The 21,426-nt window shown below is 37.7% G+C and overlaps 1 protein-coding gene across 3 annotated transcripts; it reads right to left on the reverse strand.

Moving 5' to 3' along the window:
• Positions 1 to 5,449: 5,449 nt before the first annotated feature.
• LOC105040426 (ent-kaurene oxidase 2) lies at positions 5,450 to 20,146 on the reverse strand. 3 transcript variants are annotated; one of them, XM_019849546.3, is made up of 10 exons: positions 19,913 to 20,146; positions 19,706 to 19,774; positions 17,574 to 17,713; positions 8,958 to 9,118; positions 8,429 to 8,590; positions 8,151 to 8,291; positions 6,744 to 6,998; positions 6,476 to 6,634; positions 6,194 to 6,388; positions 5,450 to 6,098 (listed from the first exon to the last, which is right to left on the reverse strand). In XM_019849546.3, the coding sequence occupies exons 5-10, from the start codon at positions 8,585 to 8,587 to the stop codon at positions 5,760 to 5,762; spliced, it is 1,248 nt and encodes a 415-aa protein (XP_019705105.1). In that variant the 5' UTR covers positions 8,588 to 8,590; positions 8,958 to 9,118; positions 17,574 to 17,713; positions 19,706 to 19,774; positions 19,913 to 20,146; the 3' UTR covers positions 5,450 to 5,759. The 3 variants fall into 3 exon arrangements, with proteins under 3 accessions (XP_019705105.1, XP_010915240.1, XP_073110835.1); XM_010916938.4 differs by lacking the exons at positions 17,574 to 17,713; positions 19,706 to 19,774; positions 19,913 to 20,146 and adding an exon at positions 9,616 to 9,971; XM_073254734.1 differs by lacking the exons at positions 8,958 to 9,118; positions 17,574 to 17,713; positions 19,706 to 19,774; positions 19,913 to 20,146 and adding an exon at positions 8,802 to 8,943.
• Positions 20,147 to 21,426: the final 1,280 nt, after the last annotated feature.

The following is a 21,426-nucleotide window of genomic DNA, read 5'->3' on the forward strand; positions in this document are numbered from 1 at the left end:
TTACTGAGAAGCTAATTTAATAGTTGACTAAATAGATTGAGTTTGGTTAGAAGGATGGGAACGGATCCTCTGCAGTATTCAAAAAGTATTGCAGGATGTTGTGCATGCTTCGGAGACATTCATCAAAAGATGAGTGACCGCGCGCTTACGCATGCGTGTTAAAATATTAAAAAAGAGAAATAGATAAACTCGAGGAGTATTTGAATAGTTTAGATAGTGACTTATTTGATAATGCTATTTTTTGTCCCCTCGATTATAATTATATTTTTAATTCAACGCATCAACAAGTGGAAAAGCAACTTGGTCTCTACGATAAAATCCAATATTCACAAAAAATCGATGCATTCACTCGTTTCTCTACTTATTCTTGTAGTCAGATAGCCAAAAAGAAATTGTTCCATGAAACAGACTATCACGTTTATAGCAGGTATAGCGAACTATGTTATAGATGTCATCGCATGGATGAAAATTGTATTGATAATTGTCATCAGAATAGCTCAAAGCTACTTTTTCCTTCTATATTTTGTAAGCAAGATGATTATACTTTTTATGTTTTGCACTTGGCGTACATGTGGTATGATGGACCTGTGATATTCCACGCGGTTCTGGCAAGTTATTTTATGGTTCAATGCGTCAGTCACATGCTAAAAGATGATTGTATTTTCAAGATTATAATATAACACTTCTTTCTTAAAGCAAAGAAACAAGAGACAAGATACATCATCCAGGCAAAAAAAAAGGAAAAAAAAAAAAAAAACGAGCCAATCAATCAGATAGATAAAAATTTTTTAGTATCTCAAAAATGTAATTCAAAAGGTCACTTGGCTGGCTTGTTATATTCTTGTTGCTTCCTTTGAATTGGCATCATGAAGTACCCTACATGACGAAGCAAATCGAATGGTGTGATGTTACCAAAAAAAAAAAAAAAATTGAATGGTGTAATTGTGCAAGACGATTGAGCAATTTTTCTGAATTTTCATGGTGCTAGCTGCTCTTATAAAAGAATGATATATTCAACATATTAACCATTTACCATCTCCACCATTGCAGATCTTCAAAAGCAGTTCATGCATCATAATCCACAAAGACATTAATAGAAAACATCATATTATGAACGAATGAACTCTCAGGCATAATCAAATATCTGCAAATGTGATGGCATTCCTTGTAGTACTTTTCATTTGGATTGTAAACAAGTTGGATTGGAGAAGGATATATTTGATTATGATTTGACCCAATTTGATGTACAAGTCTCGATATCATATCTGAATCTGATTAAATAGATGATCGGATTAGGTCGGGTTAGATCCATAGAAAATTTTTAGATCTAGCACATAGTCCAGATCAAATCAGAGTCATGTATGGTACGAACCTAACTCTAATTATTTGGATCTAAATGAGCTTTGATTTGGGTTCAAATTTATATTTGTTTACTAATAAAATTTTATAAAGAAAATCTTATTCTTATATTTGAATCTAAACTATCATAAAATTGTTTGCTAACATAGTTAAAACTATATGAATTATTTTTTATGTAAAACTGCAATCCACTTCAAGAGGCTAATAATCTCAATAGTTAGTATTTCTTAATGTAGTAGGATTAGTTTGAGTATTTTTTTTCTCTGAACAGGAGAAAAGAAAAAGAAGAAGAAAAAAAAAACACACATGGAATAGTTTCATCAGTTCAATTCAGGTTAAATTGGATAGAATAGCTAATAGACCTGCATATGATGTATTAGGTTGGATTGGATCAGATTTAAAATGGGTTCAATATTTGAACTTAATCCAGGTCCACAGATCTTTCGAGAACAGGCTGGGTCGGATCTAACCAAAAGGGGTCACGGATTAACCCAATCAGCCTGCCTCATTATCTTCTTCGATATTTACCATTGTTGTCAGACGAATCCGCTTCTGATCACACTCCCATTGTGCGGTTCCGCGTGAGAGACGGGCACTTAGCCATCTTCCCGCTCCCTCCTACGCCCCCCTCCGTCCGTCCCTGGGCGGAACGTCATTGCCCCACCCATCGCAAGAACGAGGAGCGTATCCGGTGCATATCCGGCATGTGACGAAGATGATATATATATATTTTTTTGGGTAACAGAAGTTGGGTGTTTTTTTGATATAGTCTAAATGTGGGCAGGCGACTTCCATTCCCCAAGACTTCTCAAACCCCCTTCCCTGTCGCTCCTCGCATAAATCCGTAACTCCTCCTCCCCTCTTATTCCACCAGGCTGTCTATAGACAAGAGATGAAAAGGAGTCTTCTCCCATGGAACACAGAGAGAATGAGCTCTATCCGGAACACCTCCACGGTGGGTTCGCAACGTCGACCGTTGGATCACGCACAGCAAAGATCTCAAAGCACTCCGAACTATCCGCTGCACAGATCTTGAAGTGGCTAGTTCGCGATACAAGGGGAAGGCGAATCCTTTTTTCGCGCCAAAGATACAACAACCCGTCCCTACTCCCTCCCCGGCATGCGCCGCCCGTGAGGACAAGTGGCGCAGGTGCCCTCCGGTGGAGCGCGACGAGGAGCTCCACAACGTCCACCGCCTCTTTGGGTTGGGTGGGCTGATGAGAATGGTCGACGCGGTGCATGACCTTTGAGGCCGAGATGAGGCGGAAAGACCCCACCGACGTCGGCTTCCTCGGCACCATATCCGTGATCCCAACGCCCAACAAAATCGGTGTCAGCCCTACCGGCCAATAATAGATGCAGACGTAGCTTCCAGGGAGTGCTGGCACTTGGGTAAACGCATTAAATGCACATGCAAGAGCTTCCAAAATGCCTGCAATAATGGCCAAAACTGATTAAAATATTGATAGAACCATTACCTTGTTTGCATTATAGTCTAAGTGAGAGGCTCCGTCATTTGATGTCACCATAGTACAAAGTCCTAAATGCTTTGCCTCATCCGCTGCCAATTTGAACTTTGCAAGGAACATTAACCTGAGCGCATAAGATTCTTTAGAAGAAGCATACAACTATTTTTCCGCCCACAAATTTTGGACGTTCTTCAACGTTCTTATCCCAGAAGCACTTTTAATTGCCTAGTAAGCATCTATGAGACAAAGCACGTATAATTGGAACGGAGGCTTAGAAACAAAGGAGCTGATGCTGTTGATCATTAGGTGGATAAGGCAGGGATGAAACCAAGACCAACGTCTCATAATAAATTTAACGCAATGTACTTCTTTGTCAATGGGTTGGAAATATAATTAAGAGCCAACCTCACCGTCCCTCGCCTCAACTCCATCAGAGAAGATGGCCTTGTCCGGTTGGCTGTGCACCAACAACATGCTCGTCAAGATCGTTTACCCTGGTGGCCGTGTTGAGCTCCATGATAGGCCCATCTTAGCTGCGGAGATCTTGATGAAGAACACTCGATGCTGTGTCACTCACCCAGATGTGTTCCGCCAGCCATCGGCGGTGGTCTCGCCGGACACCGTGCTCATGCTAGGCCAGAAATTCTATGTTGTACCCATAAGCACCCTCAGGAAGCTCAGGCGGCGTTCCTGCAGGAATCCTAATTCACCTCATCATGACATCCCCTCTCCAACCCACACACTCTCTGGGGGCAACGACAGAAGGAGTTGGACGGATGCATCACGTCTTCTGCTTGCAAACTTCAACACTCCTAAGAGATAATTTGATTGTCTAAAAGCGTTTTCAAAAAGAGCCAGATGTCCCTTCAAGCGGAAGTACTGCACGAATTATGAAGGATATGGAGAGAAAAGAGCGACCGTTAGATGATGGTTGCTTCAAATCTTTGCTCCCAAGAGCCAGGACTAAACCAGGACAGGCGACAACAAACGGCATGACTAGTATAATGGACGAGTCATTTCAACTGAGGGAGCTCAACAGGAAATGAGCCAAGGAGAATTCAACAGGGGAAATGAAAGATTCTCCAAAGCGACGAATGAAGAGCCCTTCACCGGGAACACCTGCTCACCACTGGCAACCCAATCTTGCGAGCATTACTGAAGAATAGCATCTTTACTGTGCCCTTTAAATCTTTATCGCATCAGGAGGAGCCATGAAAACTCGTACACTTCACCGAAGTGAGAGATGTACATATTAGAATTTTATGGGATAACAAAACTTAGATGAAGATGATGTCACAGAAGCCATCCAGGATCTTTCAAATCAGTATGTCGGATCAGCTTGCAACGGTCTGTAATCATAAGAAAACCAATATAGTCCTCGCTGATGTGTTTTGTTCACCAGAGATAGTATCTGAATTAATCAAACAAAGATTTATCGGTACATTAGTAAGTTTTGCATATAATTCCTGCCTATATGGCATCGGGACTCGATAATGTTACCCACAAGTAGCACCATTTTAGGTGGAGCTAGTTTTCTAAAATTTTTTAATGGGGAAGGCCGATGCATGAATCTCCTAACCAATTTCAATATGCAGCTGGCCCCCGAAAGAGAAGTCATTTCATTCTTCAAAAATTAGAGAACATGTTTCATCAGCAAATAAAACCATGCTTCCTAAGGATTTATCATGATTTAACCTTATTATCGGAGATTCCTGATAAAATTTCCTGCTACAATATCTGTCTGAATGGTAATTAATGATTTGTAGAAAACTTCCGTAGTTTCTGTTTCTCTCCGTTGCTGCTGTTGCTGTTTGGTGAAAATGGTTCTGTTAACCTCAAACAATTACATGTGATGTGGTCTTTTATGGCCTAGTTACAAAATTCCATTCGGACATTCCCCTTATTCAGAGAATAGCATCTGCCTTTTCTCGCGTAAACAAACCATTTAGCACTTGGGATTTTTGCTGGTGAAGGCTCTAAAGAAGGGCCCGGTGGTAGAGCCATCAGAAGCTTAGTTGCCTCCATTTAGTCACCTAGTAGTTTGCTATTGACTTTTTTTTTTGCATGGAGGTTCTGGACTCCGCCTTGCCAAATTGTTGATCTGCTCACGGTCTACAGCCTTCTTTTTTTTTTTTAATACCTTTTTGTCCTGAAATTTGGGGGAAGTTGAAAGAGCGAAGAAATTTGGACCAGGACCAAGAAAACAATCAAGCCCGAAGCCAAGCACTGCGAACTTTGTCAAGGTTGGCATGATCATGGCTGATAACAAGACCTGATCTAGGCTACGCAACATCAGATGTACACAGCAAGTCTGAAGTCGACTACTTAACCTATGCTTCATATTTTCCTGCTGCCAACTATCGTCAATTGTTTCAGTTCTTCGAAGGCCTTCTTAAGCGATCTCCAGCCTTTTTGATGCTTACCGGTCAACCTTTCTTCTTGTACTTTGAGATTATATTGCCATGTACTTTGATTGGTCATAATCTAACATTTTGCAGCATTTTCTATGATAAAGATTGCAAAATAATAAATAAATAGTATGAAACAAGGTAATCAGTTATAATTGCAAAAAGGTTGTTTCTGTTATCTGCATTTGGCATGAGAAAGGTACGAAGATGATCTCCAGCAGAAATGTTCGGTACTGTATTAACCCATACCCGCAATTAAAAAGATACAAGGAAAATATACCAACATAGCTGTATTAAAATCAGCATTTCATCGCTGATTGACGAATAAAAACATCGCACCAAGGACGCCAGCCAGCAGAGTTGCTAAATAGCCTGAGCCCGACAACTGCAGTATATGCAGAATTATATCCTAATACCATATGAAAGTCCAGACCAGGAACACGGGTATTTATTTCATATGCTTTATGGAATTAAAATACTAGCACAGCTAGTGAGAAAAGCATAATTTAAAGGGAAAAGGAATTTAGGATGACTGCAATCCTGAATGATCCATTGCTCTCGTGGTAATGTATGCATGCAGAGGCTGAAGTTTGTGGGTTGTGAGCTGAACAGTATCTATATCATCTTCTTCTCCTTCCTTCAGTCTCCACTCAAACTCCTGAACGAATCTACCAATGGCTGTACAAGAAATTAGCATTGCCTGCAAAGATCCAGCACATACTCTTTTTCCTGCTCCAAATGCCATTGTCTTGTAAAGATCCATTGGTTCGAAATTGCTAGATAGAAATCTCTCAGGCTTCCATTCTTCAGGATCATCCCAGTCCTTTTGGTTCATATTACATGCATAAAGATTGATTGCAATCTGTAAACATATTGTGAGCTTCATGAGATGACACACATAACACTACAAACCAACAAGCAGATTTTCAAAGGCTCTCTGTTACTTAGAATGCTCACCGGTGTCCCAGCTGGAATGTCATAGCCTCCTAGTTGGGTGTCTTCATGGGCATATCTAAGGGGAACAATAGGAGCAGGAGAATACTTCCTTAGAGTTTCATGGAAAACAGCATTCAGGTATGGTAGCTGTGGCAAGTGCTCCTCCATAACCATTTCAGACCCACATACTTCTCGGATTTCATGATAAAGGCGATCCTGAAATTAAGGATATAAATAAGGCAGAGCTAAAAAAAAAAAAAAAGAGGAGGAAAAAAAGCTAAAAACATGTGCTTTGCTAGTTACCTGACACTTTGGATGCCTAGCAAGTTCATACATAGCCCATTCTGTTGTGACCAAAGTTGTGTCAGAGGCCTCAATTATTGCTTCCCAAATCAATGTGGTCAATTGCTCCTCTGTCAGTGTGTTTTCGGACAGTAGAAAGTCCAGATAGCAGTTTATTTCCTGCGCATTGATGACAACTAATGTACTTTGACTTTTGATGTTTGGATTGGAGGAAATTGTTAAAAACATGAGAACTAGAAAAAAAAGAGAAACAAGGAGGGGTGAAGACCTCTCCAAGTGCAATGCGTTTCTTCTGTTCATTGATCAGGGCCCTTGTCACTGCTGTCTTACGAGCCACTATTCTTTGAACTTTCATTTCCATGCTCCTATTAGGAACCCATCTCAGATATGGGAAGAAATCCCTCCAGTCTACCTCTAGTGCACCCATCATTGGATCCATGACCAGGACATTGAAAATTTCTTTCTTTGACATCTCCTGCCCAAGCTCCTCCACATAAACAGATTCTACATCCTTGCCCAGAGCCTGCAGGATGCTCAGGTGTTTCATAAGCTTTCATTGTGATTCTCAGTTGTACATACGTAAGTTTCACTCATAGCGCCATAAGTATATATATAGACAAAAGATATTGTGGGTGTGTTGCATGCCCCAAAATGGAGTATCTGTTTATAAACTGAAGAGACTAGGAACGATTGAGTTGAGATATGGAGACATAAGGAAAGAAGAGGAAAAAAAAGGAATAAGAGAAGCTCAATTTACATATTCTTACTGAATAGAGAAACATGTATAACCTTCACAGTATGTATAACCCAAGACCTCACCCACAAAGTGTTATTTGGATTCTTTGGGCTTGTATAAGTACCTAGGATCTATCCATTGCATGGTCAGTGTGGAACTAAATACATACTTGCACGTGTCCTCACATATTTCTCCCATTTAAGCCCCAGCATCCTCATCAGGCTAAAGGACTAAATCTATTCAAATTCAACAGAGTACCACAAATCCAATCACAAACACTACGATTAGTTTGTGGTCAACCTAAATAGGCCTGTGCTGCAATGTCCCTTACTCTATATGGGTCATTGGCCGAGTTCATTTTGTTATCGTTTTTTGACAACCTAAGATCTTATCCAAAAAGATTAGTCGAAATATATTACTTAGGTTTTTAGCCTCGTATAAATACCCAGCATCTATCCATTATATAGCCGATGCGAAACAAAATGCCCGCCAGCACAGGAACTTATAGCATGAAAGTAAAGAGTTTGACACCAAGCATTCGAAACTATAGGTGCATAGCTAGCAAATTTCAATTGTATGACTGTTTGAAGATACATGTTCTATGTGGAGTGTAATGAAGCATCCAAAAACACTCTTGAAAGCACACTTATTTTTGTACATATGGTTAAAAAGGACAAAGCATGAAAATGCATGTGCATGTGTGTGTGTGAGAGAGAGAGAGAATAGCATAATAGAAAAGAATCAGGAATTAAACTTGTTAGATAAAACAATAATAGTTGTTTTATGTTAAACATAATAATAGATACCAACAACAGAAGCTCTAGTATGCGCTTTTTTTAAGTGTGATGACATGCCTCATATGCTGCAATTCACTATTTAGATATAAATTGTGCTTGTATCTGAGGATAGGACTTATGATTTACGTAGGACGACACTTACTTCTGTCAAGGATAATCGGAAAAGCTCAGCCTTGAATGGCTCCCTGAGGTTTACTGCATTTTGAGGATTGTTCTTTATCTCTGAATGCAGAACGTTTACGATGTTTTTGATCATGGTGTCCCTGAGGCCACGATATCGCTTCTGATATTAGACAGCACAGAAGATCATTTTAGCTTAGGAGGACCCAATATAAAAGTATTATGAAACAAACAAAATGCCATCCTAGTTGCGCTTTTATGTGAATCTATGGGCAAAGGGACAACTCTTGTATTGCAAACCTGAGCATTTGATCCCAAAACACTTGTGAGGATGTAGCGCTTCACCATTTTATGGAACTCGCCATAATCACTTGTGGCAACCATAGATTTGTTGGAAGTGAGCAATGTCAGTGCATTTGAAAGCTTTCGAGACGAGATAGAGTTGAATCTAGTTACCATTGCCTGCAAAAGGATAAATATTATGCCTCACCAACAGAACAAATGCACATTATTAGCGACAAACATTTCATCAAACAATAAGCTTTTTTTGCAACAGAAGCACTTTGAACGGGAAATCATTCCTTCCATTAGTATCTTTAATCCATCACTTGGATAAGCTCAAGATGCATTAAATTCATCTGACGTTTTTTTTTAGAAAAAAAAAATCACCTACCATTTAACAGATGTCTACCAGATGGCGTCCAACATATTTGATTTTTCTGAAAACTATATTCTCTTATGAAACCAAATCTGTATACTGAAACCAACCACAACAGCAGAGAAATCTCCAGGATCATAAACGGAAAATAGACCGGGAGGTGCGGCTTACCTCCTTGGCCACTTCAGCCGAATTGAGGACCACCACCGTAGAAGCTCCCGTTCTGATGGAGTAGATAGGCCCATAAATTTCGGCCCATTTCGCGAACGTCCGGTGGGGCTTCTTGTCCTTGAGCTGATGCAGATTCCCAATGAAAGGGAGCCCAGGAACAGCTACATCCGAAAAACATAGCAATTCTTTGTGCACCGCATGCAGTGATTCGCTTACGCACGGACCCGGAGACATCGGCGGAATTTATTTTTTTTTTATCGCCGGCTCCATGCGAGAGCGAATCACCGCGCGCGGTGCACAAAGAATTTTGCAAAACATATTCCAATCAGAACCCACTTAAAATTTCTTAACATCAGATCCTCACAATTCTTTCGTAACAAACAAAAGACGATGTGTTTATATCAGCACCACAAAAGAAACTGCGTTAAAGAGACACTCCCCAAATGAACTACAAATAGGAAATCAGTCAGAACCTCCAAAGAAAAATTCATGTATTAACAATCAATCAAATAATCAAATAAAAGACACATGAAGACTCCCTCTTCGTTTCCTTTGATCACAATTAAATACAATTGAAAATTTCAGAGAGATTACGGCAAGATTATGTATGTGCTAAAGAGAAACAAGAACAAGAAGAAGAGAGAGAGGAAAAGAGTACCGGGGGTACGGTTTAAGCGGCGGCTCCGACCAATAAAAAACTTCCCGACGATGATGGCCACGGTGAGGAGACCGAGAGCGAGGGACGTAAGAACCCCAATGGGGATGTCCTGCAGAGGCACCAGAACAGCATCCATAGGCCTTAAAGATGATCTCTCTCTCGCTCCCTCGGTCGCTCGCCTTCGGTTTGGCCAAGCCCTTGTACTCTCAAAATTTCTTTTCTAGGAGTCTAAATTTATTATAGAAAGGATAAGTGCCAGAGGATTTCGCACGGACCTGCCCCATCCGGTGTACCTGGTGGGTCCCAAACGAGACGGAATCGTGGCAGTGGAGCGTTGCGATTCAGAGCAAAAGAGAGGGGTGGGAAGGAATGGGACGGGGGATGGTTTGCATTCCAAAGAAAGTGCAGGCTGCGGGGATGATGCCCCTGCCAAATGCGAACTTATTCGGCGCCCAGATGAGGCGCACTTTTACCGTTTATGGAACGTGGCATGGCCAACGCCGACCGGGTGAGCCGGGCTTGCTGGCCGTCCTGAAATTTTAATGGCGCAGCCCACCAACAGAGCACAAATTCTACTCCCTTGCTGGTATTTGTCTGAGAACAAGTGCGAGGTGTCTGATTTGGAGGGGAAAAAAATTAAAAAAAAAAAAGTTTTTTTTTAATATTTTCTCATTTATATCATATCACATGATTCAATAAATTCTTTGTATTTTTCTTATCCTTATCCAATGTTTATATGATTCAATGAATTCTTTGTTTTTCCCTTATACGTTGCCTCAGTGAAGTTAGTGGGAGTTTATCCTTTTTTTTTTTTTTTTTCCTTTTTTGGTGGGTGGGGGCAAAATGATTCAATAAACGACTAGAGCTCACTATGTGGAATGAACCCAATATATTTTAATTTCGATGAGTTGTCAGTGTATGATAGACCACCAAACAATGTTGGTTCAGTAAGACACGAGTTTGATTTCTTAAAGAAACCAAAATAATATATTTTCTGTTTATTTATACTCATTGATCTTTTTGTATTTATAAGTAGATTATATTTATTTAAAAAAATAATTTAAACGTCACCGATCCCCTTCCAAACGTCATTGATCCTCTCAAAAACATGGGTAAAAGAAAAAAGATATTTTAGTTACATGGGCCGAATGCTGGGGGATGCACAACCAAAAGTGACAACTCAGAAGGTTTACTGGTGAGGCAAAATGGTGGTGTGATTACTGAGAAGACATCTAATTCCAATTTATCTATCATCCTGATCTGTGCAAAAATAAAATAATTGCGAGTAAATATTTGTAAAACAAAGCACAAGAGTTACAGAGTCAAATCAAGGGCTAAATACTACATATTTGGGCCTAAAATCATTAAAAAACAATCAACAAGAGGTCAGGAATTAGTTTTCCCTAACCTTTTATCATTGTTCATGCCCTACGGGCATGGAGGTATAAAAATTTGCCGCAAATGTATGGGGCATATTAACGGGCCTAAAGAACCCAAATCTTGATCCAAAACAGGGAGTCCAATCATCAGATCTTTTTCCTCTTCTTTTCTGTCCAATTGGTTTATGTTCTCAATCACGCTTTTGACTTGAAAGGATGACTTATCACCAATCAAATTTAAATGATGAACATTGCAGCGTAGATGAGATAAAGCCTATCTCTTTAACCATCCATATTCAAATGGTAAACATCAAATAGAAACATGAAAGAAATGCTTGGTTGGAAAGAGTGAGGATCTGAAATCAAAATTGAAATAAATGACTCCCATTCCAACTATTTGATTGGAAGGAGTTCAATTCTGGGATAAAATAGAAATGACTCAATTTATATACAACTCAATCCCTACTTTTCTCTATGGATTCAAATTTCTATTCTAATTCTGATTTCGATTCCAGTAACGAGTCAAGTGCTTCAGGAGATTTGGCCATTTTGATTCTGATTCCAAACTATTTCAATTCCCATTCCAATTCCGACCGTGAACCAAATATCCCCTAATAATAGTTCAAACAGAAGAAACCACACCAACAGTAGCACATGGATGCTAAATAAGCATGATGTAGGATTGCATTTAAAAAGGATCTTTAATAGCGAAACTCAGTGTGAAAGTGAAAATGACCGACGAGGTAGGAGAGTATCATCGCTCAGCAGATGCAAACTCAGACAAATGCCCATTATGTGTTTTGGTTCGTGGTCACCGAGCATTACAACCAATGGCCATGCATCGATGCTTCCCATAAAACTGTTAGAAAATAATTCAAAAAGAGAGAGAAATGACCACTCATCATCAAAATGGAGAAAATTTCCGAGCAGCAATCCACTCTCCACTCCACCCTCCCTGTTGCCATGATGAATTGATGAGATATTCTTGTATAGACTTAGTCTACAATAAATATTATAGACTAAGCTAATAAAAATAAAGATTAGAGCCATATTTTAGCTGATAGATAGCTGGAAGTTGAGTTGAGATTGTAATCAATGAAATAACCAATAAAATCAATAGAGTAATCAATGAAATGCAACTCAAATCCAAGCCATCCATCAACCAAAATATGGCTTTGATCTTTATTTTTATTAGCTTAATCTATGGTATTTATTGTAGACTAAGTCTACACAAAAATTTCTCGATGCGATGAGGATGCTAAAAGACACTGCTCGAGATACCTTCCATCCTAAAAAACATAACCAAAGGGAAAGGTACTACGTTTGATGGCTAACTCTTCTGAGTTAGACAAAACAAAGAAAATGGTATCGACTTTGAAGACCAGATGCCATGGTTTCTTTATTATAGGGATGCCATAACTTACATCATAGAACCAGACGTCCACTAACAACCTCAAAAAATAACATAAATTTCAGAAAAGCTTACTCATCCTTCACATTATTAATCTTTTTACTGATGATTGCCGACCTTTCAGGGCCCCTGTTTTTTGCATTGAAGTATCTGTTTTTATGCTTTTGGTGGCATGCACACACACACCTGCAGCTTTCATTGGCCCCAGCCACCTTAACAAATGCCATCATGCCACCAACAATGATAGCTCCTAGGGCTACTGTCGACGTACCAGAAGAATCTCAGATGCAACTAGAATCAAAAAATAGAGACAAGAAACTGGTCATCTGACATGAAGAGGACAGTTCTGTACTGATCTGCTGTCAAAAGAATATGTTACTTCTGTTATGGTCAATAAACATCACTCTTACGGTGGACCAACTTTTCACAAGCTCTGCTCATGGGAGAGAGCTGAAAGATCCACTAAGAGATTCCAAAACTTTTTAAGGAGATTGGAGGTAAAATGTTCTACCTACAGTAACTCTTGTAACCTCACACATTTCTGTCATTGCTATATCAGATACATATTTTGTTCTATATATCTGGAAATTATTAATTCCCACTCCTCATGATAGAATCATAGGCTTCTATTTGTACCTGCACCCAAGCAAGGGATATCAATATCATATTGGTACAGTAGCTCTGTCACCACTCATACTCGATGTATGGCTGAAAACAGTTACAAGCTGGCTTGCAATGGTGAAAAGGGCAGAAGGTTGACATACTAAAGCGCAGCAGTAAGATTGCCAATGAAACATCAACATAGATCTGACGGGTCTTTTGAAGCAAGAACAACCTATTCATCGGTTGCATTGTACAAGAAACCTATGGAAAAGAGATGGCTGAAATTAACAGGAAGCAGATGAAGAGGAAAAAAGTTGTGAAGCTTGGCCTTTATTTCAGTTCGAATGATTTTTCACATTTCTATACAAATTAAAGTGTAGCACGTCGGATGCTTGTGGCCAGGAAAATGTACAGATGCAAAGCAGGGAAACAAACACAGTGAGATGCACCTCATGAATGATTTAGGGGGTGATTCCTCTTATATATAGTTGAATACATAAGCCTTCAGTTAAATTTATAGATTGGGCAGCATTACACCAGGAAACCTTTTTACTGCCTCAACATAAACCCAGAGATGCAGAAAGCCTGGAGGAACTCTCAGGGAGTACGATCCTTGCATCTAATTGTTTAACTTCTTGGAGTACCGAACGACCAGAAAATGACAACCAATAAATTGTTCCTCAACAGATGTAAATTTTCCTACAGGCAAAAAAAATGCAGATCTTTCTGTGCCAACCCATCTGAAACCCATGTGAACAACCTCATGAGAGCTCGTTAAATAACTGTCCACTTGCCAAATAACGAGACCCATCTGAAACCCGAGATTCCTACATAATTACTTCTACATGTAAAATACATTAATCAGCAGGGCAGGGTAAGACCCTGAAAAGTTCCTTGAGTTGCGGCAAAGAAGATTACACAGAAGGCCACAGACCTTGAAGCATCATACAACAAAACATGGAGCATAATTTTTTTTTTTTTGTTTTGCCAAATAATGGAGAGGTGCAAGACTGCTTCAATTTGTAGTTGTATGAAAGCTATCACTAATAGTCAGAACCCAACTAGCAATGAAAAAGGAAGACCCAGAAGTGATGATTGAAGAACAGAACAAAACAGCAGGAACAACTGGTACGATCAACCAATAATATGTGTAGCTTTTAAAGTGATCCAAAAGAATAAGGAGGAAAGGCACTAATTCTAAGGTTGCCTCCTACATCTTGAAGTTCTAAGATCTGAGGAAAGATTGAAAATAGGATGATATAAGAAGAATAAGGTAATCAGCAAAGGATGAAGTTAAACAAATAAAGGTACATATTTTACGAAATGCAATTAAATAGATCAACTATGCAAGGTCAAGAAAAAATATAAAGAGATATTTCTGCATAAAACGAATCATAATAAGGGCTTTAAGTTGGTAGAAATGATCAAGAAGTATCTCCCTACGCTTCCAATCTTGAGTATGCTCCTATTCACTGATTAAAGAAATGACTATCAAGAACGAATTAATCCTTTATTTTTTTCTAAATACCTTCTTCAGAGACAGAAGAATAGAAAAAAAGAAATGGAATGCAATAATCGAATGAATGAATAAAAATTTTTATAAAATAAAAAAAAAGATCTTTATTTATTCTTTCTTTCCTATATCTGTATTCATACATACGGAATTCTTATCATTATTCATGAACTAATGCATATATATATTGATAACGGATATTTTATTGAACGATTAAGTTATTACTGAACAAAGAAAAATTATCATTATAAGGATAGATCAATTCGGAAGCATTTTTTTTTTATTCTAACGGACAGAATTCCATTGGTCTAATTTGAGACTGGAACTCTCCGATGTATCTTTATTCGATCTATCCTCCAAAGAAGATGGAAATACCGAACCAGTCTTTACATTTATTTGTGGCCATAGAAGAGCCGTATGAAGCTGAAGTTTCATGTACGGTTTTATAATAGCGATGGGAACAGTAATGTTATTATCGATTATGATTATCTAATAGTTCAAGTACAGTTGATATAGTTGAAGCACAATCAAAATATGTTTTTGGGGGTGGAATCTGTGGTGTCAACCTATAGGGTCTATTGTTTTTCTAATTTCTTCTCTAGCCGAATGTGAGAGATTGCCATTTGATTTATCGAAGCAGAGGAGGAATTAGTAGCTGGTTATGAAACCGAATATTTAGGTATCAAATTCGGTTTATTTTATATTGCTTCTTACCTAAATCTATTACTTTCTTCATTATTTATAACAGTTCTTTACTCAAGTGGATGGAATTTTTCTATTCCATACATATCTATTCCTAAACTTTTCAAAATAAATAAAATGGCCGGAGTTTTTGGAATTACAATTGATATCTTTATTGCATTAGCTAAAGCTTATTTTTTCATTCCTATCACAACAAGGTGAACTTTGCCTAGGATAAGAATGGACCAGCTATTAAATCTTGGATAGAAATTTCTTTTACCTATTTCTTTAGGTAATCTATTATTGACAACTTCTTCCCAACTTGTTTCACTATAAATAAGAAAATATGATAACGACATTCCAGATTCATAACCTCTTTCAAAAAAGAGAAAGAAACATCAATTTATTCTTGGATATTTACAATATGTTCTCTATAGTGACTGGGTTCATGAATTATAGTCAACAAACAATACGAGCTGCAAGGTACATTGGTTCAAGTTTCGTAATTACCTTATCCCACACAAATCATTTACCTATAACTATTCAATATCCTTATGAAAAATCGATCATATCAGAGCATTTTCGTGGTCGAATCCACTTTGAATTTGATAAAAGTATTGCTTATGTAGTATGTGTTCATGTATGCCCGATAGATCTACCCGTTGTAGATTGGAGATTTGAAAAAGATATTGAAAAAATAATTGCTTAATTATAGTATTGATTTTGGGGTCTGTATATTTTGTGGTAATTGTGTTAGGTATTGTCCAACAAATTGTTTATCAATGACTGAAGAATATAAACTTTCCACTTCTGATCGTCACGAATTGAATTATAATCAAATTGCTTTGGGTCGGTTACCAATGTCAATAATTGGAGATTATACAATTCAAACAGTTATGAATTTGACTCAAATCAAAATAAACAAAGATAAACCCTTTGATTCAAGAATGATTACCAATTACTAAAATTTTGTTTTGATATAAAAGACCCAAGCTTTTTTTATTTTGTTTGGTCAGAAACTACAAATAATAACCAATAATTATTGATTGTTAAAATTATTCCTTGATTTAAACTGAGAATATTTTTTTCGTGATGATTTCCAAATATACAATCCCCATTACTCTTTTCTTGATAATTTTATCTATATCTACATTAATAGATATAAAAAAAATTTTAATTCAATTAGGAATGTATCATATACAAGAAAAAATAGGGCAACCCCTTTTCCTTTCCTGGACCATTCAGTAAGGTCATGAAATATTTTGACTTATTTATTAATTTATTATTTTAATAATGAATTTATCTGGACCAATACATGATATTATTTTTTGGATCAGTTCTTGTATTAGGAGGTCTGGGAGTAGTATTACTTACCAATCCCATTTTTTCTGCCTTTTTGTTGGGATTGGTTCTTGTTTGTATATCCTTATTCTATATTCTATCAAATTCCTATTTTGAAGCTGCCGCACAGCTCCTTATTTATGTTGGAGCTATAAATGTCTTAATCATATTTGCTGTAATGTTCATGAATATTTCAGAATATTCCAATGATTCCTATTTTTGGACCATTGGAGATGGGGTCACTTCACTGGTTTGTACAAGTATTCTTTTTTCACTAATTACTATTATCCCAAATACGTCATGGTATGGAATTTGTTGGACTACAAGATCAAGCCAGATTATGGAACATAACCTAATCAGTAACATTCAACAAATAGATATTCATTTATCAACAGATTTTTATCTTCCGTTTGAACTCATTTCCATAATTCTTTTAGTTTCCTTGATAGGTGCAATTACTATGGCTCGTCAATAACAAATACTTAGAATTTAATTCTAATTAAATAGATCAACTATGCAAGGCCAAGAAAAAATATACAGAGTGATGAGTTCTAAGAACGAAAATCCTTCTTTACAGCTCTTATAACAGTACTTTGATAATTAGCTGCTAGTGCCTTTTGGAAGTAATTAACACAAAAAACGGATGATTTTTAGAAGATGACATAACACCATTTTAATTACAGTAATTCCTTTATAGGAGACTAAACAATCAAGGAACTTGATTAGAAAGCTTAATGAGCTGCTTGAACAAACTAGAATGTGGTCAGCATTCTTGGCACTAACAGAGATTGCTTTAGGATATTTTGTTCCTAACTTCGAGGCATAATGTTGAATAGGAGTCAATCTAATGCCTTCATGGCTGGAGATGTTTTCTTTCATAGGAGGGGATAAATCACCAGTCTCATGTAAGATGCGTAAGTCATGACTCTGAAGACCCATTATTTCCCAGAATAAAAGTACCTTTTCAGTACCTATTCAGCTTCAATCAGGCTAAACCATTTGTGGGGGGTGAGGGATCCAAAAGGTTTACCTGGTTAATGTGGAATCACTTAATACAAGACCCAACCATGACCTGGAACTAATGCCTGCATCTTGTGATTCTGCGAGCTTCCGCCAACTGCCCAATGCTGGATGCTCATACAGCACTTCACCCCTCACCCCTGGAAACACCTGCATCACAACTTTTTATCATGAGTTCTGTGTATTGTTTGTCCTCCATTTTTATAAAGAACCAGGTTAAATTCAGCCAATACCTCAATGCTTATACCAATCAAATTCTTAACGAGATACACTTCATACAACAAGCTCTTAAATTAAGTTTCATACCTATCCCCTGAAGAAGTCTCTAACCCACCATTTATCATCACTAGAATCCTGAGACGTGCAAAATCTTAGATCAAAATTGAAATGGTACTAGCTTAAGTTAGCAGTCATTGTCCAAAGGGTTGGGAATGTCATCTCTGCAGGCCCCGACCATACCCTTACCTCTCCAGAAATAAGATCCTAAGCATGTTCCATGCAAAGAGATAACAAATAAAATATGGCCCATCTTTCTAGTTTCATAATAGAGCACTTAAAAAAGATATCTGCTCTTTTCAATGGGACTTTATGTTTAGATTCAGTAGCAAGGTGATGAAATAAAAGGTACAAACTCTTCTATGCCATGACCATTTGAACCACTGAGCACTAAAAGAGTGGCATCAAAATATCCACATTAGCAATTTTCTGGAAAACACAGGAAATTGATAAAGTCATAGAACAGTCTAAAATTTTTACTTGTTTCAATTATTTCACCTAGAAAATAACTATTTTGCCCCCCAGCGTCATTGGCTTGATCTGAAACACATGACTTTAGCAGTAATTACTCAGGTCACACTGGAAACATATAAAATGGATCAATTTATACAGCAGCTGATTATTATAGCCCATTAAGCACACCTATATGTCATTCGTAGCAACAGCTATCACATTTAACTAGTACATGATGTTTTTGGTTAGAAGTATATGTGTCAGATTCAACATTTGTAATTTTCTCCAGAGGAAGAAAAAGATTATCAAATAAAACTAAATTAAGCATGGTTTTAGATTTCAGTGAAAATGGAACCATTTTGGATTAAAAAACTGAATGTTTGGGCTAGAAACTATGTTAACCCGCCAATGTGTTGCAATTTCGGTCAATTATAGCAGGTTCCCATGGTTTGAAACAAAATTTACCTGGCTACTGCATCAACTTAAGGTTGCTTAATACTTTTAAGTCGAGAGTGCTAGATCCAGCCTTTGACAAATAAATTTTTTTTATAACAAAACTTGCTTGTTTATGTATTTCAAGACAGAAAGAAGCAACTGGGTGTTGGGCTTCCAGATATACAGGAGACAGAATAATTTTCCCCAGCCATTCATCTATTAATGTTTAATCTTAACCGACTATGATCTTGTAGATCTCATATAAATGCCAAAACTAAGAAGCACATTTTATAAATAATAAGACAAATTAAACTTCACTTAATAATGACTTATGAAATAAGAAATTTCTCAAACATTTCACGTGTATACAAGGAATATCCTGTTACATTCCCATAATTTGCTGAACAACATGGTGAAAAATAAGAATTAAATGTTATTTTAATTTTTAAAAACCCAAAGTTCAGTAAGAGTTGCAGGCTTTATCATATTTTAGGTTCTCATAGTGTTAAAATAATTTTTTCTTTCACTAAAAAGAGTTGGATTATTATTGTGAAAAAGAAGATGGGTATAGCACATTCTGAAAAGCCATCTTTTTTAAGAATTGATCATAAAAAGAGTTAACACAGATACTGAAAGCAAAGCATCTCTATTCATGAACTTACTCAACCAGGGCCAACTCCATCACATTTTCCATACTACATTTCCACCGTCACATCCAGTAAAAGCAACATGACCACAGAGCTTCCTACTGAATCTCAACCATATATCCCCACAGACGAGACATATACTGCAGGGCTAATATTACATTGTCAGTGATTGCTAGATCTCTATATGCTATCGTTTTTGTGCAGATAATCGTCCAATCCTCAGTAGCATTCTTGGCACCCCCGAAAGCTCAATGAGAGACAGAGCTCGACAAACACCAAGTACTAAATTCTCCAACAAAAATCACTTAAATAAGAAATTCCAATGGCATACCTTCTTACATGTAGCTTAGGCCCTTCCAATTAACCAGCTTTAATCTTCAGATATTATGGTCATGGCAATCTGAAAGCGCCAATTCATAAATTTTAACGATAAGAATGACAATAATTGAAGTTCTATGCACCGACAAACAGTAGCAAAAAATGGACAAGACTGCAATGATTGATTTATAATCCACAAAGAATGGTACGATGCACTTACTCCACTTGGCTCCCGGCACATGTTCTTTGCCACATGGCGCGTCCTAACCCCCAAATGGTACGTGTCATCAACCAGAATATTTCCTCCGGAAAACCACTGAATCAGAACTTCTACAGAGATTCCCACTATTGGGAAAACTTCTGCTAAGATGGGGAAACTCAATCATCTCAAGTCCCCGTCTTCATAGTGCTATTCCGGCAACTCCAAACGGGGCTATGATTTCCATCAAGATTAGAATTCTTCTCGGTGTTCGATCCACCAATCGGACCTCTCACGTTCCCAACTATTTCTACAGTTAGGGTTTCATATTAAAATGCGTCAGACCTATGTATGAAGAAATTTATAAAAGAAATACAGAAAGAAAGCCAGATTCTGGAACGAATTGATTAGCCCTAAGGTAACGAGAACGGAAGAAAAGGGAATGAAAGCAAACAAAACCGAGCGATTTGGGATTGTGGATGGAGAAGAACGGGACCTGGAATAAAGGCTCTTGTCCTCGGAAATCTCGAAGCCGCAATGGACACGTAGGTCGCGAGGTCGGGAACATTGAACAATGAAAATTTGAAACTGTCTCGTTTTATTCGGTCGGATTTAGGATATGCCCGCCTGCCCGGACTGAATCATAACGGTAGTCCAAATGAATCTGATGGAAACCATCGTTCCCTAGCCTTCATTGGGTTAGATTTGCTAATGTCGTCCAAATAAATTTTTAGATCCACCATTAACCAAAAAACGTATTTTGTTTCCATATGTTAACTTGGTTTCGCACCAGGCTAATACTTGAATGCAACCTAGAACCAAGGGCTTGGGAACAAAGATAAGGTCAGGGTCAAGAAGGGTATGGCATGCATAACGCATGCAAGCCCCTAAGCTAGGACATTATAAGTGCCCCATCGTTCCCGTATCATGTGCGGTTGTGCAGCTATCATGTATACATTATTGATTAAGTTGGTGATGACCGAATCCTGTTCAATTTCAATTCGAGTTTGATCCTAGACAATAGGATTTCATTTTAGGCAGCAACTAGTTTAATGTTACTTTTTGAAGAGGTAGAACAAAAATCACTACTTAATAAATAATAACTTTATCTTATATAAAAATAATTGTGTGTAACATACTAAGAGAAACGAAGGAAGATATATACATTGATCATAATTATCCAGGTCTAAATACTAAGGATACATCAACTAAGATTTCAATATGAAATCTTTGGATGCTAAACAGAGAAGTGTGATCATTAGAACAAAGTTTGGATTCACAATAAAATATATAATGACCTACAAGTAATATTTTATATTAGTGCAGTGTGGGGAGCTCAACAGCAGTACCGTGGGTTGAGCATGGATGCAGCATTGTGGATCAAATATGGGCTGGTTATACTTAGCATTATTATTAAGTTGGGCACCTATGACGTCGGTTAACTCTAACCATATGTGAGAAAAAAGAAAAATGATGTAAGGCTTGGTTGCAATGTTCAAGTCATGTAAAAATTAGGGAAAATGATGTAAAGCTTA

The sequence above is a fragment of the Elaeis guineensis genome, chromosome 3 (assembly GCF_000442705.2).
Source record: "Elaeis guineensis isolate ETL-2024a chromosome 3, EG11, whole genome shotgun sequence".
Taxonomy (NCBI): Eukaryota; Viridiplantae; Streptophyta; class Magnoliopsida; order Arecales; family Arecaceae; genus Elaeis; species Elaeis guineensis.